The 17,380-nt window shown below is 48.0% G+C and overlaps 2 protein-coding genes across 6 annotated transcripts in view; both read left to right on the top strand.

Annotated features, from left to right (window-relative positions):
* The window catches only part of CLPB (caseinolytic mitochondrial matrix peptidase chaperone subunit B), a 149,174-nt gene extending 139,311 nt beyond the window's left edge, over positions 1 to 9,863 (top strand). For all 5 annotated transcript variants that reach the window (XM_050756153.1, XM_050756156.1, XM_050756154.1 and 2 more), the window contains 7 exons: positions 880 to 924; positions 1,272 to 1,433; positions 7,503 to 7,659; positions 8,471 to 8,544; positions 8,720 to 8,839; positions 9,038 to 9,142; positions 9,551 to 9,863. In XM_050756153.1, coding sequence (XP_050612110.1) covers positions 880 to 924; positions 1,272 to 1,433; positions 7,503 to 7,659; positions 8,471 to 8,544; positions 8,720 to 8,839; positions 9,038 to 9,142; positions 9,551 to 9,799 — 912 coding nt within the window. In that variant the 3' untranslated portion in view covers positions 9,800 to 9,863. The remainder of the gene's footprint in view (positions 1 to 879; positions 925 to 1,271; positions 1,434 to 7,502; positions 7,660 to 8,470; positions 8,545 to 8,719; positions 8,840 to 9,037; positions 9,143 to 9,550) is intronic.
* LAMTOR1 (late endosomal/lysosomal adaptor, MAPK and MTOR activator 1) overlaps positions 1 to 17,380 on the top strand; it is a 282,658-nt gene that overhangs the window by 30,041 nt on the left and 235,237 nt on the right. The window lies entirely within an intron of this gene.

The following is a 17,380-nucleotide window of genomic DNA, read 5'->3' as shown; positions in this document are numbered from 1 at the left end:
GCATGTGCCAGTAGGAGAGGAGCCCAGGGGACTGTGGGGAACTCTGGTCTGGTTGTGGCTAGACAGGGTACCTGTGGATGCTTTTACAGCTCCCTAATCAGGTAATGGTTCTTGAAAACCAACAGGCACTCCGCCTGTGTTAACTCTTCAGATCACACACTGCAAGCCGTTCTCTTCCTCAGGGGCTAACCATGGCCACCCATGGGGACACTTCTTCGGAAATCACCGCTACACCCTGTGGTGGAGAGAAAAGGGTAGTACAGCTATGTTATTGGTTTTTTTTTTTTTAATGAAATGAAGAAATGTAAATACATTTTAAAATATATTCATTTTGAAGAAAAGTAAATCAAAGGGACATGGGCATCACACAGACTTTCAGAGTTGAGAGGCATTCTGGAGCCATCTGAGTGTTTCTCTCCTCCTCACATCACAATCCATACTGTTCGTGACTGACTTTGTCCATGTCTACACCATCCGATGGGGTGCTCCTTAAGGACAGAGACCAAGACTTGTTCCCTGTTGTAACTCCGGTGTCCAGCACACACAGGATGCCCTCAGGAAACGTGGAACGGACGAGTGGGTGGATGATGCGGTAATCAGAACAGGAGAGGCCTCCCTGAAAGAAGACACCCCAAGTCAGATTAGAAGGTCAGGTACATGATTTGGGTCTTTTAAGGAAGAGAATGAGGGACTCGTAGGAAATGAGTACACAGAAAAGGAGACAGGAAGCCAGAAAAAACATCCCTTGAGCGTGAGATAGAAGATCTTGTGTTGGTGTGGTGTGAAAGCCTTGGGGATAGTTGAGGTGCTTTCCTCCCTAACCCTTCTCTTCACTTTCCTGCCTCCAAACGGACTTGGTGCTTGCTTGTTTCCACACAGGGCTTCATCAGGCTGGACATGTCCGAGTTCCAGGAGCGACACGAGGTGAGTGATGATAGTCTTTGAATGAAGCATGGTTTGGAGGGCTTGTCAGCATGACTGCCTGGGTCTTAACATTTGGGCCTTTGGGCCTCAGATAATTCCAGCAGCCTTGGGATTTGCCATTGGGAGCACAGGTGTGCAGCAGGGTCACTGATTTGTTTCACATAGGATTTGCTCTGAAGAATAAACAGAGAGAAGATCTATCTGCCACACCAGGAGACGGACAGCCAATCGTCTCTGTTGAGACAGGCAACCTTAATAGTATATAAAGTCATCTTCCGATGCATGCCCCATGTTGGAAACTAAAAGCACAGAAAGGCCTTCCTAGCATGTTTCCTTCCTTCTACCAGGTGGCCAAGTTTATCGGGTCCCCACCAGGCTACGTTGGCCATGAAGAGGGTGGTCAGCTGACCAAGAAGTTGAAGCAGTGCCCCAATGCCGTGGTGCTCTTTGATGAAGTAGACAAAGCCCATCCAGATGTGCTCACCATCATGCTGCAGCTGTTTGATGAGGTGAGAGTCACCTTGGGCCAGGATGGAGCAGGAGGACACTGGAGATAAGGGGGACTGTGAACGGCAGAAAGCAAGGGCCCAGAGGCTAGCTGGTCATTCCTCGGCTTCCTGCTCCCGCATGTGTACATTCATTCATCCAGCAGGTGCAGTTTAGCCCCCCTGCACCAGGGCCCGGGTGGGGCACTCAAGGGAAGACCAGCTCTGCCTAAGAGTTGAAATTGCGTGGCTGCTCAGGCCACCTTCTAGAGAGACATGGTATGGCAGAGGTGCCATGAGAGAGAGAAATGAATTTTTAGTTCCAGCTCTGCTCCTGACTGGCTTTGTGACCTTGGCAAGTCACTGCCCATCTCTAGGCATCAGAGACCTCATGTGACAAACGAGGAGGCTGAATCAGAGAAGCCCCTGTGTGCCAAACATTGTCTCCTGCAGTTCTTTAAAATGCTAATATTGTTGCTGCTAATGGTGAGATGCTGATACCCTGGTTCATGGAGTCTTTCTCTTCTGAGAATTTGAGGGTTCTTACAGATGGTCCAGTTCCCCTGCTGGTAGGGGTAAGTTCTAAATGGAGAGAAGAACTTAATTCTGTCCAGTACTTTCTGTGTACTAGACCTGTACTAAAGACGTTACAGCCATTATCACTAATCCTCATAAGGCAGGTAGAAAAATTCCTACCAGGCAAAGGAGAAATTGCTCATTTTTTACAGATGAAGAAACTGAGGTTCAGAGAGGTTATAAAAGACATGCCTAAGGCCAGAGCTGCTGTGTAAAGAGCCAAGACTGGGCTACAGATATGTCTGATCCCAGGGCCCCAGTTCTCCCCCCATACCACTGTTTACCTTGAGCCAGGCGAGGGATTGCTTACAATCATGGAAGAAGATGAATTCCACCTTTTCAGAGGCCCTGCTCCATCAAAAGAGCATGAGGAGCCAAGGACTAAACCAGGGATGAGGCCCCTCTTCTCCCATGCAGGGGCTGTATTAGCCAGCACCTGGCCATGAGTCCAGCTCACCTGTCTACCTAGCCTCCTGCAGCCCTGGGAAAATAGGAAGGTGGTTTGCTTCCCATGTCACAGGAGGCCACAGGGAGGGGACTCCTCCATCAGGTACCAAGCCAGGAAGACCTAGATCCAGATCTCCTACCAGCTGCTCACTGCCTTCTCCACCTGGCCCAGCCTCCTTGCCCCTGCCCATTTTGTTGTGTCTTCCTAGCCCTTCAGCTGCTCCCTGCCCTGAACCTCCTGCTGAGGAGAGACTAGTCCTTCAGAGGTCACATACTCAGTTACTCACATGTGTTCGCTGAGGCCTCCACTCCATTCCAGCCTCTTGATGGGATTCAAGTGCTCAGCTATGGCCAGACCCGAACATGCCCTCTGGGAGCTCTCTGCCTGGTAGACAGGTGGAAAGGAGACATGGTGGTAGCTGGCATTTTGTGTGCCATTCACTGTCTTCAGAGGCTTATGTGTATCAATTTAACCCTTTCAACAACCCTCCAAAGCTAGCTATTATTACGGCCTCTGTTGAACAGATGTGGAAACTAAAGCAAGGTAAGATTAATTCATTCACCCGTGGTCATGCAGCTGGGGAGAGAGAATCAAGGATTCAAACCTAGGCAGCCCAGTTCTAGATCCTGCAGCTTGAATAACCACCATGTAGCTAGGGCCAAAAGAGCAAGGTCCGTCTCAGTGAAGCACTGAAGGGACGGGACCATGCCACTCAGGGAGGGTGAGTACCGCGGCCTGTTTGATCTCTGGCCTCCCTAGAGAGGCACCTCTGATGGCATTCTTGGCCCAAAAAGACAGAAGGCAACTGCTGAGTGAAGTACAACTAGCCCTACATGAAAGCCCTGTCTCCCCCTCCTCCGTCACTTCACTCCACTGACTGCCTTTTAGGGGTTGATAGGAATTCCTTCCTGCAGCTGTTGTCGCCCCTTCCCCCAGCCCCAGCCTACGATAGTTTCCAATGCTCTTGGTTCCATTGACCAAAGCTGCCATCCAGGTTTACTCAATTTAGGCTTTTTGAGGACGGGCCATTGTCATGTTCACTTGAACCATTCCCAGAGCCCACAAAGTCAGGGGAAATGTTGTTTTGACTAATTTAATTCAACGGTAGTTTAGCAAACCTTCAAAGAGTTAGTAAGTGCTAGGTGAACAGAGTGGAGGGGCTGGCAGTAGAAACCTAATGTGCAAAAGTACAGGGCATGAAACAGCCTGGCATGCTCAGGGAACTGCAGCTCGTCAGTACTGCTCGACTGCAGAGGGAAAACAAGAACGGAGTGGTAGAGAGAAGGTAGGTAAGGTAAACAGGGCCCAGTTAAAATGCCAGGCACAGAAGTTTGCGTTTCTCTCGTAGAGAGTGAGGAGCCTTTGAAATACTTTAAGCAAGAAAGAAACAGTCAAATTTTCACTTTACAGAGATGCCATGGGCAGCTGTGTAAAGAATGGATGAGAAGGGAGAGGGTCGTTAACAAGGAGACTGCTGGGGAGCCCACGCTAGAGCTGGGGAGGCCATGGGCTGGAGAAACTACTAGAAGGTTGACTGAGGAGAGAGGGAGGAGCCAAGGGTGGGCAGTTGGCTGCTTCCAGTTGGCCATCAGCTGAGGTGGCGAACACTGTGGGAAGCAGCAGATTGGAGAGGAAGGTGAGGCACTGAGGTGTGGAAATGTTGAAGGTGAGATGCCTGAGGGACATCCAGGTGGAGATGGCCAAGAGGCCGTTCATCAGTTTCATGGGGCAGGAGTGTAGGAAAGGTCTGACTGAAAATAGCAGTTCAGGAATCCTTTAGCCCAGAGAGGTTAATGGAAGCCACAGGAATAGATGAGGTCTCTAACCCAGGGAGTGTATAATGTGCAGAGAAAAGAGGGCTACACACAGAGTTTTGGGACCTATCAGGGAAGAGTCAAGACAGACTCGCCAGAGAGGTAGGAAGTAAACTAAGCCAGACACGGTGCGTCACACCTGTAATCCCAGCACTTTGGAAGGCCAAGGCGGGCAGATCACTTGAGCTCAGGGGTTCGAGACCAGCTTGGGCAACATGGCGAAACCTTGTCTCTACAAAAAATACAAAAATCAGCTGGGCATAGTGGCGTGTGCCTGTAGTCTTCACTACTCAGGAGGCTGAGGTGGGAGGATGGCTTGAGCCTCAGAGGCAGAGGTTGCAGTGAGCAGAGATTGCACTGCTGTGCTCCAACCTGGGCAACAGAGCCAGACCCTGTCTCAAAAACAAAAAAGAGCAAATCAAAAGAATGTAGCTCATTCATTTATTCATGAGGCACTGTGTGGGGTAAGGACGCAGCCCTGTCCTTGGCGTGACCAATGAGTGTGGAGACAGGCAGCTAAAAATAGTTCAGTTCACTGTGGCCAGTGCTGCACTAGTGACAAACAGCAAGTGCTGGGAGCTGTAGGGGCACCTAATCCAGGCTGGAGGTGTGAGGGAAGCACCCTCATCCCTACCCAGTCCAATTCTCCCAAGCCTGGACCCAGAAAAGTAAGAACCCTGTTGCTGTCATCAAAGCACCAAGCAGGACTAATGCTGGCCATTTACAGGTGACCCCAGGGCAGAAGTCCCAGAAAGAGACTAGTCCCCAGAGAGCCCAGCCCCTACTCCTCCCACCAAGGATTCATATGTGAGACAGTGGGAAAGCAGCCTCATAACCCTGGGGTGAGCATTCAAGCCCCACCCAGGATGTGCACGCTCTGGTGGTTAGAGGGAGGTGAGGCACAGACAGCTTCCTGTTTGAGACACATCTTTATTGCCAAGGAAACTGAGGAGAAGTAGACATGAGCACTGAAAGTCAACCTTTGGGTCAGTCGTGCACTACACCTGCTCCCCTCACCCACCTGGGACCCATCCTCAGGCCCAGTTATGAGCAGAGCTTTGATCTCTTAGAATGAAATTGCTGCTGGGTTATTGCTCTGGCCAGTATAGCAGTGTGTGAAGCCAGTCTTTGGGGATGAGCTCTGCAAAGTGAGTATGGAACACACACACTGTCATGTGCACATGCTTGGACATGTCTCTCTCTCTCTCTCTCACACACACACACACACACACACACACACACACACACACACGGTCCCCAAAACTAGAGCTGCCCTCAGTGGAGTCTGTTAGGTTAGAACCCATAAGCAGGGATGTAAGAGTGAAAAGCTGCTGGTAAAAGCTCAAGGACATCCGCTTGCACTCTTGCTTCCCTTTTCCTGCCCCAAGGCAGGGACAACAGAGTGACTAGCTTCAGGACATGGATTACTAGGCCCCTTGTGAATAGACCCTTTGGGAATTAACAGTTTCTCATAGGCCTGTGCCAAGGTCCAGTGGAAAGCAAGGCTGGAAAGTACACCCAGCATGCAGTAAGCTAGCTCGGTTGATGCACAATCCTTTCTCCTTTGCTCCTAAGGGGGAAGACTGGGTTTACCATTATACTAGCTTTAGAAGCAAGGGCTGACCCTGAAGCTCGGGCAGGGCCCAGCATCCCTGGCTCAGGCAGGAGCCAACAGGCTGAGACCAGTGATGTATATCCCCAGAGCCACGGTTTCTGACTTGGAGGGAGCTATGCTTTCTCTGCTTCCCGGAAGAAATCTCAGGCAGATCTCCTCCCTAGCACCTGTCCCAGTTGCATCTCTCCAGTGAGGAGCAAGGGATACAAACTGAATTTGGCAGAATTCTGAGAAAATTCTGTCGAAGGAGAGAAAATAGCATGAGGCCTCATTCATCCAGCACCATTGGTATGACCTCTGTAGCCTGGTACAGAGGAAGGGCATGGGCTCTGAAGTCAGACAGTTCAAGTCTCGCCTCTACTGTATCCTAGCTGTGAAACCTCGAACAAGTTACTGATCCTCTCTGAGCCTCAGTTTCTTTGTAAGGGTCCTAACTGCACCTATCTCCAAGGGTAGATGTGAAGATTCCAGCCTCCAGCAAGCAGGTGTCAAACACCTACTCTGTACTGGATGCTGTTCTGGGACACAGTGATGAACAAGACCCAGCCTCTGCCGTCAAAGAGCCACTTTCCTACCAGAAGGAGTGCGATTGTACACAAAAAGCACTAAGCAGAGCATCTGTGATGAAACTAGAAGTCCCTGTCCGTGTTCGGTGTTGGCACTCTATTGCTTGCTCTCAAGGAGTCCGTGATCATCGCTTTTGTTATAAATGATATAAAGTGCTGTTGTACCGTCATGCCCTTGAGGTTCGCTGAGTGAGCGGGGCTCTGTACCCTTGAACTGATTGGTCCCAGAATGCTGTACTTTTATCATTCTTCTGTCTCTGCCCTTTACTGTTTGCTCCTTTTCTCCTCCTTTGGTGCATCTTTCTCCAGTATAGATGCCTCCTGTGTCCCTTCTAGAAAGAGCTGAACATTCCAAGGAAACTTCCCAAGGTGGTTAAAGAAGCAATCTCATTTTTTATCCCTGTTAGGCCAGATGGCAGCTCCAAAGATAAGAGATTGTCGTGTTTCAATTCATTATATATCACCTACTACAGTAATTTTAGCTCTGAACATTCGTACAGCTTGGTTTGCTAAGAATTTTTCACCAGATAACCACATCTGGTCCTCACGGTAGCCGTGTAAAGTACCCTCCTCTGAATTCCTGCAGCATGCTGGGCTTCCCTTTATCGTCATACTTAACATATTGAATGGTCAGTGCTTGTTTCCTGTATCTCACTGCTTCTCTATACTGGGAGCATGTTGAAGGCTCAGTGGGACCCCAGTACCCCACCACAGAGCCTGGCCCAGAGCGGGCCTCCAAAAAATGTGTTGGTTGCACAAATGGATGGCTAACTGTGACTGACTTCTGGATGCAGGGATAGTCGGGTGCCCCAAGAGATGCCAGAGAGCAAGTGCAGCCTCACCTGGAGGCACTCAGTAGGGAGAGCAGTTGCAGCACAGGGTAGCGAGCACAGCAGCCAAGGTGCGAGTCCAGTGCTTGGAGAACCCAGAGGAGGAAGCAGCTGGCCACTGGGGCTGGAGGGAGACACAGGGCTCTCGGGAGGCCTCCTGAACTCTCAGGTGAGAACTGAGAGTGCTAAGGCCTGCCCAGGCACATAGCTCCCTGACTGTACATTCCCTTCCTTCCCTTCCCAGGGCCGGCTGACAGATGGAAAAGGGAAGACCATTGATTGCAAGGACGCCATCTTCATCATGACCTCCAATGTGGCCAGTGATGAGATTGCACAGCACGCACTGCAGCTGAGGCAGGAAGCTTTGGAGATGAGCCGTAACCGTATTGCCGAAAACCTGGGTATGACGGCTGACCTGAGCAGTCTGGGCCAGTGACCAGGCCACCAGCCTATCTCCTGGGGAAGAATGGGATTGGGGCCCTGGGCCCAGGTGAAGGTTCTAGTGGGCAGCTCTGTCCCTAGCTGACACTGAGCAGACAGCAGGCACCATACCAAGTAGTGGGGGTTGAGACGAAAGAGACAGAGACCCCACTTCTTCAAGAAAGCCCCAAGTCTGTTGGGTGATAAGAGGGCTCCAGGCAGGAATGGACAGAGCTACACCAGGGTGGGGGGCCAGAGCTGCCCAGGGTCTTAGGGGACTGAGGACATGCACATGCAACAGATAGAGATGCTTTGGTGCAAGAAGGGGACAGCAGATCGAAAACTGTATGGCAGTGGACACAGCCTTGTTCACCCAGGGCAGCTTCCTACATAGGTGGGCCTTGGAGAGTGCTGAAAAAAAGGAGCACATCCGGCAGGAAGCTGTGTCTGTCACCTTTTCCATTCAAGATCGAGCCCTGCAGCCCCATTCTCCAAGTCAGGACTCAAGTCTTAATCCTGACATTTCCTCTCCTCTCTCCTGTCCCTCCCTCCCTCACACAGCTCCAACCCTGAGGAACCACAGGCTTCATATGCATGAGAGCTGGAAAGGCCTCAGAAAGTGCCTGGTCAGAGGAAGAGACTAGGCTGAAGCCCAGAGAGCCTTAGACCTTGACCAGGACCACACAGACGGGCAGGACCAGGGCTCTTTGCATGGGCAGGCCAACGGGCAGGCACAGCCCCCAAAGTTCCCTGAGTGTGGGGAGTAAGCAGTTTATGATTCTGTCTCCACAGGGGATGTCCAGATAAGTGACAAGATCACCATCTCAAAGAACTTCAAGGAGAATGTGATTCGCCCTATCCTGAAAGTAAGAGGCCTTTCTTGGCACTTCCTGCTGGAGCCTAAGGTTTGGGGAGGGTGATCTTAGCCATCCTAAAGATCTGGAAGCCCCGTAATTTCCCCAATCTTCCCCTGGTGTCTGGTAATTTCCCTAACCCCCTCTGGGTCACTGAGCTCATCCCACCCCTAACCTGGCCCTGCAGGCTCACTTCCGGAGGGATGAGTTTCTGGGACGGATCAATGAGATCGTCTACTTCCTCCCCTTCTGCCACTCGGAGCTCATCCAACTTGTCAACAAGGAACTAAACTTCTGGGCCAAAAGAGTAAGAGGGGACTGCCTATGGGTGGGGGCGGGATAGCCAGCCACTGGAAATCTGGAACGCTGGACTGGGGGCACCGCCACACACACAAAAGGTGGAGCACAGTGGTGTGGGGCCAGTGGCCCTGGCCTCAGGCCACAGTGGCCAGAGATGGAAAGCAGTGGGCCACATGCAGGCACGCTTCCATCTGACCCATCTCAGGCCAAGCAAAGGCACAACATCACGCTGCTCTGGGACCGTGAGGTGGCAGACGTGCTGGTCGACGGCTACAACGTGCACTATGGTGCCCGCTCCATCAAACATGAGGTGAGTACAGGAGCCTGAGAAATGTAGGCGACTCCACACCTGCCTCCCCAGGGCCCCCCAGACCCAGTTCCTGAGCTCTCAGCCTGCCTCCCTATAGCTTGGTTGCTGGAATTATTCACACCCAGAGCGGATGCCCATTCAGAACCATAAACACATGATCACCAAGTAAAACCCCTGCTGGAGGGTAGGCAAGTATGAACCCCACTAGGACTGGGGAACTGGGCTGGGAGCCTCAGTAACTGAGCGCAGTCCTGTGAGCTAGCTGTTATGAGCCCCAGTTGGCAAATGAGAAAACTGAGGCTCAGGCTCAAAGGAGGTCTCTGAGTTGCCCTAGCAGTAAGTGATGGAGGCCACCCTCCAGGCTGGGTCCAGGCCGAGGGAGTGACCACTTCACCTCCCCGCCCACAGGTAGAGCGCCGTGTGGTGAACCAGCTGGCAGCAGCCTACGAGCAGGATCTGCTGCCAGGGGGCTGTACTCTGCGCATCACAGTGGAGGACTCAGACAAGCAGCTACTCAAGAGCCCAGAACTGCCCTCGCCCCAGACTGAGAAGCGCCTCCCCAAGCTGCGTCTGGAGATCATCGACAAGGACAGCAAGACTCGCAAACTGGACATCCGGGCACCACTGCACCCTGAGAAGGTGTGCAACACCATCTAGCAGCCACCTGCCTGCTCCTATGTGCCCTCACCATCCAATAAAGGCCCCTTGGCTGTGGCATGGCGACCGACTTATCTTCCCCTTATACCTCTCCCGTCTACCCAGTCTCAGGCCTGCTTACCTCCTCATAGCCTGTGAAGACCCCTTCTCAGCCCCAAAACCTAAAGGAGGAATTTCGCCCAACTCTGGCCCCTTTGTTGTGGACCCATAACCTGCTAACAAGCCTTCAGGAGAGGAGCTGCCTTTCCACCCCCTTCAAGGCAAGGAGGGATGGAGTTCCCTTATTTCCTTCAGAATGATCCCCATCCCCCATAGTCGCCGGACTTTCTCGTTCCTAGGAAGCTCAGAAGTATGGCAGCTAAGAAAACAGCTGGCTGGAAGAAGACAGGGACCAGACTGAACTGCCACCCTCTGCCAGTCCTCATGCAACTCAGTCCCCAGAATTTCTCCACTGGGAGTGGATGGAGGAAGAGCTCAGAGACCCAGGCAGAGATGGTTCTGCAGTTTAGTGTGTAGCCTCCTTGTTCCATACCCTAAAATTCTAAGGGACCCATAGAAGCTTGCCTGTTTCTGCTACTATATTATGCCCCCTATTCCTCCCCACCCCATGTCTTGGGGTCAAGCCAGACCCGTGCTTCTTCAGCCTTGGGGACTAGGCCAGTGTTGGGCACCTCCAGGAGGAGGCGTGACTGGTTCCTTACCCTCCTCTACTTGGACTGAGCAGTAGTCCTCCAGATAACCAAGCAAGCTCAGCTCTGTGGGGGCCTTCTTCAAAAGACTAACATGGCAGACATTAGGAAGCATAGGGAGAGAAATCATGGGTTTGGCCTCTGCACATGTGGCCATGGAGTCAGCCTCAGCCCTGTCTGTACTGCTCTTCTAGCTAAACGAGCCTGGAATAAACATGCAGTTTATTCAGTCTGCAGAGGGTCTGGACACCGTCCCCCAAGGACATTTCACAGACCAGCCAATGTTTCAAGCCCACCTTAGCCAGGCACAGCAAGGCCTGGTGCATCCTTGGGCACCATCTATTGTAGCCCACCTTCCCTCACAGGCCCTTTGTGGAACCCTCAGGTAGTGTTAGCTAGTCTTTCAGGAAGCAGAGAATGGGGCCAGGAATCAAAGATCCTTGGGTAATGGAAGCATGTCCTAACAGTATGGTGGGTGTGAGGCAGTCAGAATCCAGGGTACGGGCTCCCGCAGATGCTTGGATCACTGTCTACCCCTCAGGGGCTGCTGCTCCCTACCTCAGTGACTGCTTTTCTTTTTTTTTTTTTTTTTTTTTTTTTTTTTGAGACGGAATCTCGCTCTGTCACCCAGGCTGGAGTGCAGTGGCTGAATCTCAGCTCACTGCAAGCTCCACCTCCTGGGTTCAAGCCATTCTCCTGCCTCAGCCTCCTGAGTAGCTGGGACTACAGGCGCCCGCCACAACGCCCGGCTAATTTTTTGTATTTTTAGTAGAGACGGAGTTTCACTATGTTGGCCAGGATGGTCTCGATCTCCTGGCCTTGTGATCCGCCCGCCTCGGCCTCCCAAAGTGCTGGGATTACAGGTGTGAGCCACCGCGGCCAGCCTGCTTTTCTTTTCTTTGTTTTTTTCCTTTTTGTTTTGAAGTAATTTTAGACTTACAGAAAGTTGCAGAAATAGTAGAAAATTCCCATGTACCTTTCATCTAGCTTCTTCCAATGATAACATCTTACAAAGCCATATGGTAGTTTATTAAAACCAGGAAATTGCTGGGTGCGGTGGCTTATGCCTGTAATTCCAGCACTTTGGGAGGCTGAGATGGGCAGATCACCTGAGGTCGGGAGTTCGAGACCAGCCTGGCCAACATGGTGAAACCCTGTCTCTACTAAAAAAAAAATTAGCCGGGCCTGGTGGTGCGCTCCGGTAATTCCAGCTACTTGGGAGGCTGAGGCAGGAGAATCACCTGAGCCCAGGAGGCAGAGGTTGCAGTGAGCGGAAATCATGCTACTGCACTCCAGCTAGGGCAACAGAGCGAGACTCCATCTCAAAAAAGAAAACCAGGAAGTTAACACTGATAAACTACTAACTAATCTACGGGCATTCAAACCAGTTGTCCCGACGATGTTCTTTTTCTGGTCCAGGGTCCCACACTGCATTTTGTTGTTGTGTTTCCTTCATCTCTGTCAGCCTGTGACAGTTTCTCCGTCTTTATCTTTCATGACCTTGACACTTTGGAAGAGTCCAGGCCAGTTATTTTATAGAATATTCCCCAATTTGAGTTTGTCTAATGTTTTTACATGATATGATTGAGGGTCTGCATTTTTGGCAAGACAACCACAGTGTGCCATTCTTAGTGCCTCCTAGCAGAGAGTGGTGGTAACATTTTGTTTGTTTTGGGTTTGTTTTTTTTTTTTTTTTTTTGAGACGGAGTCCCACTCTGTCACCCAGGCTGGAGTGCAGTGGCGCAATCTCAGCTCACTGCAAGCTGCGCCTCCCAGGTTCAAAGTGATTCTCCTGCCTCAGCCTACTGAGTACCTGGGATTACAGGTGCCCGCCACCACACCCAGCTGATTTTTGTGTTTTTAATAGAGACAGGTTTTCCCCATGCTGGCCAGGCTGGTCTTGAACTCCTGACGTCAGTTGATCCACCCACCTTGGCCTCCCAAAGTGCTGGGATTACAGGCGTGAGCCACCATGCCCAGCCTAGGTGGTGGTAACTTTGATCACATGGCTAAGGTGGTGTGTGCCAGGTTTCTCCACTGTACAATGAGGAATTTTCCCTTTGAAATTAATAAGAATGTTCTACTTTGAAGCTGTGTGAATGTCTTATTTATCCTTAAAATTTTGCCTGCTGATTTTCATTTCTGCCATCAATGATTCTTCCTTATAACAGGTATTAATGTTATGCTTGCCTAATGGTGACTTTGTTTCATTATTTTACCTGTATTTATTAATTGGTATTCTACTATAAGGAAGAGCTGTCCCTTTTCCCCATTTATTTATTTGATAATTTATATCAGTATGAATGAATGGATATCTGTTTTATTCTGCAGGCTATAATCTAATGCTAACATAGTTTATTTTGTTGCTCAGATTAGCTCAGATTTGGCCAGTGAGAACTCATTGAAGTTGGCACCTGTGTTGTTTCAACATTGCCTCTGTCACTTTTTAAGCATTTTCTGGGACAAGATGTTTCAGGCTTACTCACATTTTCCGTCTCAGCCCTGATATCAGTCATTTCTCTAAGCTCCCAGTTCCTTTTATTCCAGAAAAAAGGAACTTAGAAACCAAGTCTGGAAACCAAGATCTGGACACAATATATACTCCTGGCTAGAGTATCATTGGCAGAGTGTCATTGCTTGTAGGCCTTCTCAGCAGACAGAGCTAGAAAACATTTATGTATATATGTTAAAACAATACGCAAATACACACATTGATTTTATTATTCTGTCTATCTATCTGTATGTTATTAAAAACCATGAGCCAGGTATGGTGGCTCATGCCTATATCCCAGGACTTTGGGAGGCCAAGGTGGGAGGATCACTTGAGCCCGGGAGTTCAAGACCAGCCTGGACATCATAGCAAGACCTCATCCTCCAAACATTTAAAAAATAAAAATTAGCCAGGCATGGTGGCACATTCATGTAATCCTAGCTACTTAGGAGGCTGTGGCAGGAGGATCGCTTGAGTCCAGGAGGTTGAGGCTGTAGTGAGCTGTGATTGTACCACTGCACTGCAGCCTGAGTGACACAGCAAGACCCCATTTCATATTTTTAAAAATAAGTAAAAGTCATGAGTTTAGAATATGGTTTTAATTCAATACCATAGGGTTTATGACTGCCATTTTTATAACCTTACTATTCTTTCTGCTTTTTCTCCTGCTTTCTGTGTTTCTGCTCCGTTCTTTCTATTTGATGTTTAGACTTCCCATAGAGGCTCTAGTTAAGTCAGGTAGTAACCATCCTGTGTGCAGTATTCCTACTAGATGGAGGTCTTATGCCCAGCTGTCAGTCCGTTGGTTCAGTTAACTGTGGCCAGGAATACTAGGCATATAACTCAAAATCAGATAACTTTTATACTAGAAAACCCAACAGCCACCTTCCTGAGAATAGGATAAGGAGACAGGGTAGAACCTTAGATTCTAAGGAACCTCATTAAGAATCACTTCTGGCCGGGCGTGGTGGTTCACGCCTGTAATCCCAGCACTCTGGGAGGCTGAGGAGGGGCAGATCACGAGGTCGAGATTGAGACCATCCTGGCCAACATAAGGAAACCCCATCGCTACTAAAAATAGAAAAATTAGCCAGGCATAGTTGTAGGTGCCTGTAGTCTGAGCTACTCGGGAGGCTGAGGCAGGAGAATCTCTTGAACCCGGGAGGCGGCATATTTTTATTTGTCATGTCATTGTGGCCAGGATTGGAGCTCTGAGAAAATGCAGCAAGGTGAGACCCAGATTTCTTTTTTCCTTTTTTTTTTTTTAGACAGAGTCTCGCTCTGTTGCCCGGGCTGGAGTGCAGTGGTGCGATCTTGGCTCACTGCAACAACCTCCACCTCCAGTTCAAGCAATTCTCATGCCTCAGCCTCCTGAGAAGCTGGGACTACAGGCGTGCGCCACCACACCCAGCTATTTTTTATTTTTATTTTTTATTTTTGTATTTTTAGTAAAGATGGGGTTTCACCATGTTTGCCAGGCCAGTCTCAAACTCCTGGTCTCAAGTGATCCACCCACCTTGGCCTCCCAAAGTGCTGAGATTACAAGCATGAACCACTGCGCTCGGCCCCAGATTCCCTATTAAGGATCCTAGAATACATGAGACCAGACTTGGAAATGAAAGTGTAACATGTTTATTGTTCAAAAAGAGAAACTCAAATGTGTGTAGTGATTTTAAAATTTAGGGAAATCCCTCAGTATAGTAAAAGAAGAAAAAGAAATTTAGGAAAGAAACACATTTAAACCATAAAAAATAGAAAATGGACCAAGAAAGATAAAAGCTAAACTTAAGGTAGAAACAAGAAAAATAATAAATTAAAAATTATTTGAAAGCACCAATAAAATAGATAAAACCTCCTGAGCCTGATAAAAGGGGAAAGGAGCAAAAAAAAAAAAATTATGAATGAGGAATTGGACATAACCATATATATTGAGGAATTGAGAATAATAATAGAACTCTATGGCAACAAATTTGAAACCAGAGCAAATGGATAATTTCCCAGCAAACACTGATCCTAGACATAGTTTGAATAGGTCAATTGATTACCCAAGAAGAAATTGGAAAGGTGATTAAAATATCATCCTTTTTCAGCACCGTAAGATGGCAAAAAATAAATAAAATGTTATCCTTCTAAAAGATTGTTGGCCAGGCATGGTGGCTCACACCTGTAATCCTAGCACTTTGGGAGGCCAACGCAGGCAGATCACTTGAGCCCAGGAGTTTGAGACCAGCCTGGGCAACATGGCAAGACCCCACTTCTACTGAAAATACCAGGCATGATGGTGCTTGCCTGTAGTCACAGCTACTTGGGAGGCTGGGGTGGGGAGGATTGTTTAAGCCCAGGAGGCAGAGGTTGCAGTGAGCCAAGATTGTGCCACTGTACTCCAGCCTGGGTGACAGAGCGAGACCCTGTCCCAAAAATAAAAAATAAAAAATTGTGTTTTTAATTAAACTTTTTAATTGAAAAATATATGGGAAATTGTACATATCACAAGTATGCAGCTCAGTGAATGATTACAAAGTAAACATACTCCTGTAGCCATCACTCAACCCCCAAAATAGATGAGTTTTAACTATTATCTAAGCTGCCGTTGTACTCAAACCTGATAAAGTGCCAGAAAGAATGCTATAGCCTAATCTCACCTATGACCATAGATGCAAAAATTGCAAGTAAAATAAAGTTGAATTGTATACTCTGATTACATAAGGTTTATTTTAGCAATACAAGCTCAGTGTCAGGAAATTTATTAATTTACTAAATCAAGAACTTAAATGTTACTTAAATGTCTAGAGAGTGACAGTATTGTTAAATTTTCTCATTTTGATAGTTATGCTATGATTATGGAAGAGAACGTCCTTGTTTTTAGAAAATATAAGTAGAGGTTAAAGGTAAACCTCTAATTTGGTTTGCCAATATTTCAGAAAACTACACACACACACACACACACACACACACACACAGACACACACACACACACGGAATGATAAAGCAAAAAGTAAGGTGTTGGCCAGGCTCACACCTGCAATTCCAACACTTTGGAAAGCCCAAGCAGGTGGATCACCTAGGTCCGGAGTTAGAGACCAGCCTGGACAACATGGTGAAACCCCTGTTTACTAAAAACACAAAAATTACCTGGGCATAGTGGCACATGCCTGTAATTCCAGCTAATTGGGAAGCTGAGGCACAGGAATCCCTCAAACCTGGAGGCAGAGGTTGCAGTGAGCCTACATCACACCACTGCACTCCAGCATAGGTGACAGAGTGAGACTGTCTCAAAAACAAACAAAAACAGATGTTAACATTTGAGAAATCTGAGAGAAGGATGTGTATGAATTCTTTGTATTGTTTTTGCAACTTTTCTCTAAGTTTAAAGTTATTTCAGGCCAGGCATGGTAGTGCATGCCTGTATACCCAGCTACTCGAGGCTGAGGTGGGAAGATTCCTTAAGTCTAGGAGTATGAGGTTACAGTGAGCTATGATCATGCCACTGTACTCCAGGCTGGGTGGCAGAGTGACACCCTAATCTCAAAAACAAAACAAAAAACAAAAACACACAAAACAGGTGCGGTAGCTAACGCCTGTAATCCCAACACAGAACACTGAGGGGCCAAGGCAGGTGGACTGCTTGAGCCCCAGAGTTCAAGACCAGCCTGAGCAACATGGTGAAACCCCATCTCTGCAAAAAGTTAGCTAGATGTGTGGCATCCACCTGTAGTCTCAGCTACTCAGGAGGCTGAGATGGGAATATCACTTGAGCTCAGGAGGTGGAGGTCGCTGTGAGATGAGATCGTGCCACTGCACTCCAGCCTGTCTTTTTTAAAAAAAAAAAAAAAAAAAAAAAAGGCTATAGTAAAAGCCTATTAGCATTAATAAGAAAATTGGATAAGTGTCTGAATAAAAGATAACTGTACAAAAATCAATTGTTTTTCTGTATTCTAGCAATAATCAACTACAAACAGTAACAAAAGAAAAACATTCCATTTACAATTGCAACAAATAGGTTTATATATTTGCTCATCTATACATAGCCTACTTCTGGAACGGAGCAGAACTGGGTAACTCAGGGACAGCAATGGAAGGGGAACATTGCTATGTTATTTTAAATACTTTTTAGTAAGTTTTGAACCATATTAATGTATTACCTGTTCAAAATTATACTTAATAAATTTAACAAGGAAACCATATTGAAGGGCATAAAAATAAGATCTGACAAATGAAAAAACATACCAAGTTTTAGAAAGGATGATTTAATATCATTAAAATATACATTCTTAATATATAATTTAATGTAAACCTAATAACTTAATACAAATCTAATTGACAGCACTTTTAATTGAATAATGTTAAGGTCATACTGCACTACTGTGTCCAGAGGTGATGCTATATGGAGCTACTGTTTTC

Source organism: Macaca thibetana, chromosome 14 (assembly GCF_024542745.1).
Source record: "Macaca thibetana thibetana isolate TM-01 chromosome 14, ASM2454274v1, whole genome shotgun sequence".
In the NCBI taxonomy this organism is placed as follows: domain Eukaryota; kingdom Metazoa; phylum Chordata; class Mammalia; order Primates; family Cercopithecidae; genus Macaca; species Macaca thibetana.
This window is presented reverse-complemented; position numbering and strand designations above follow the sequence as displayed.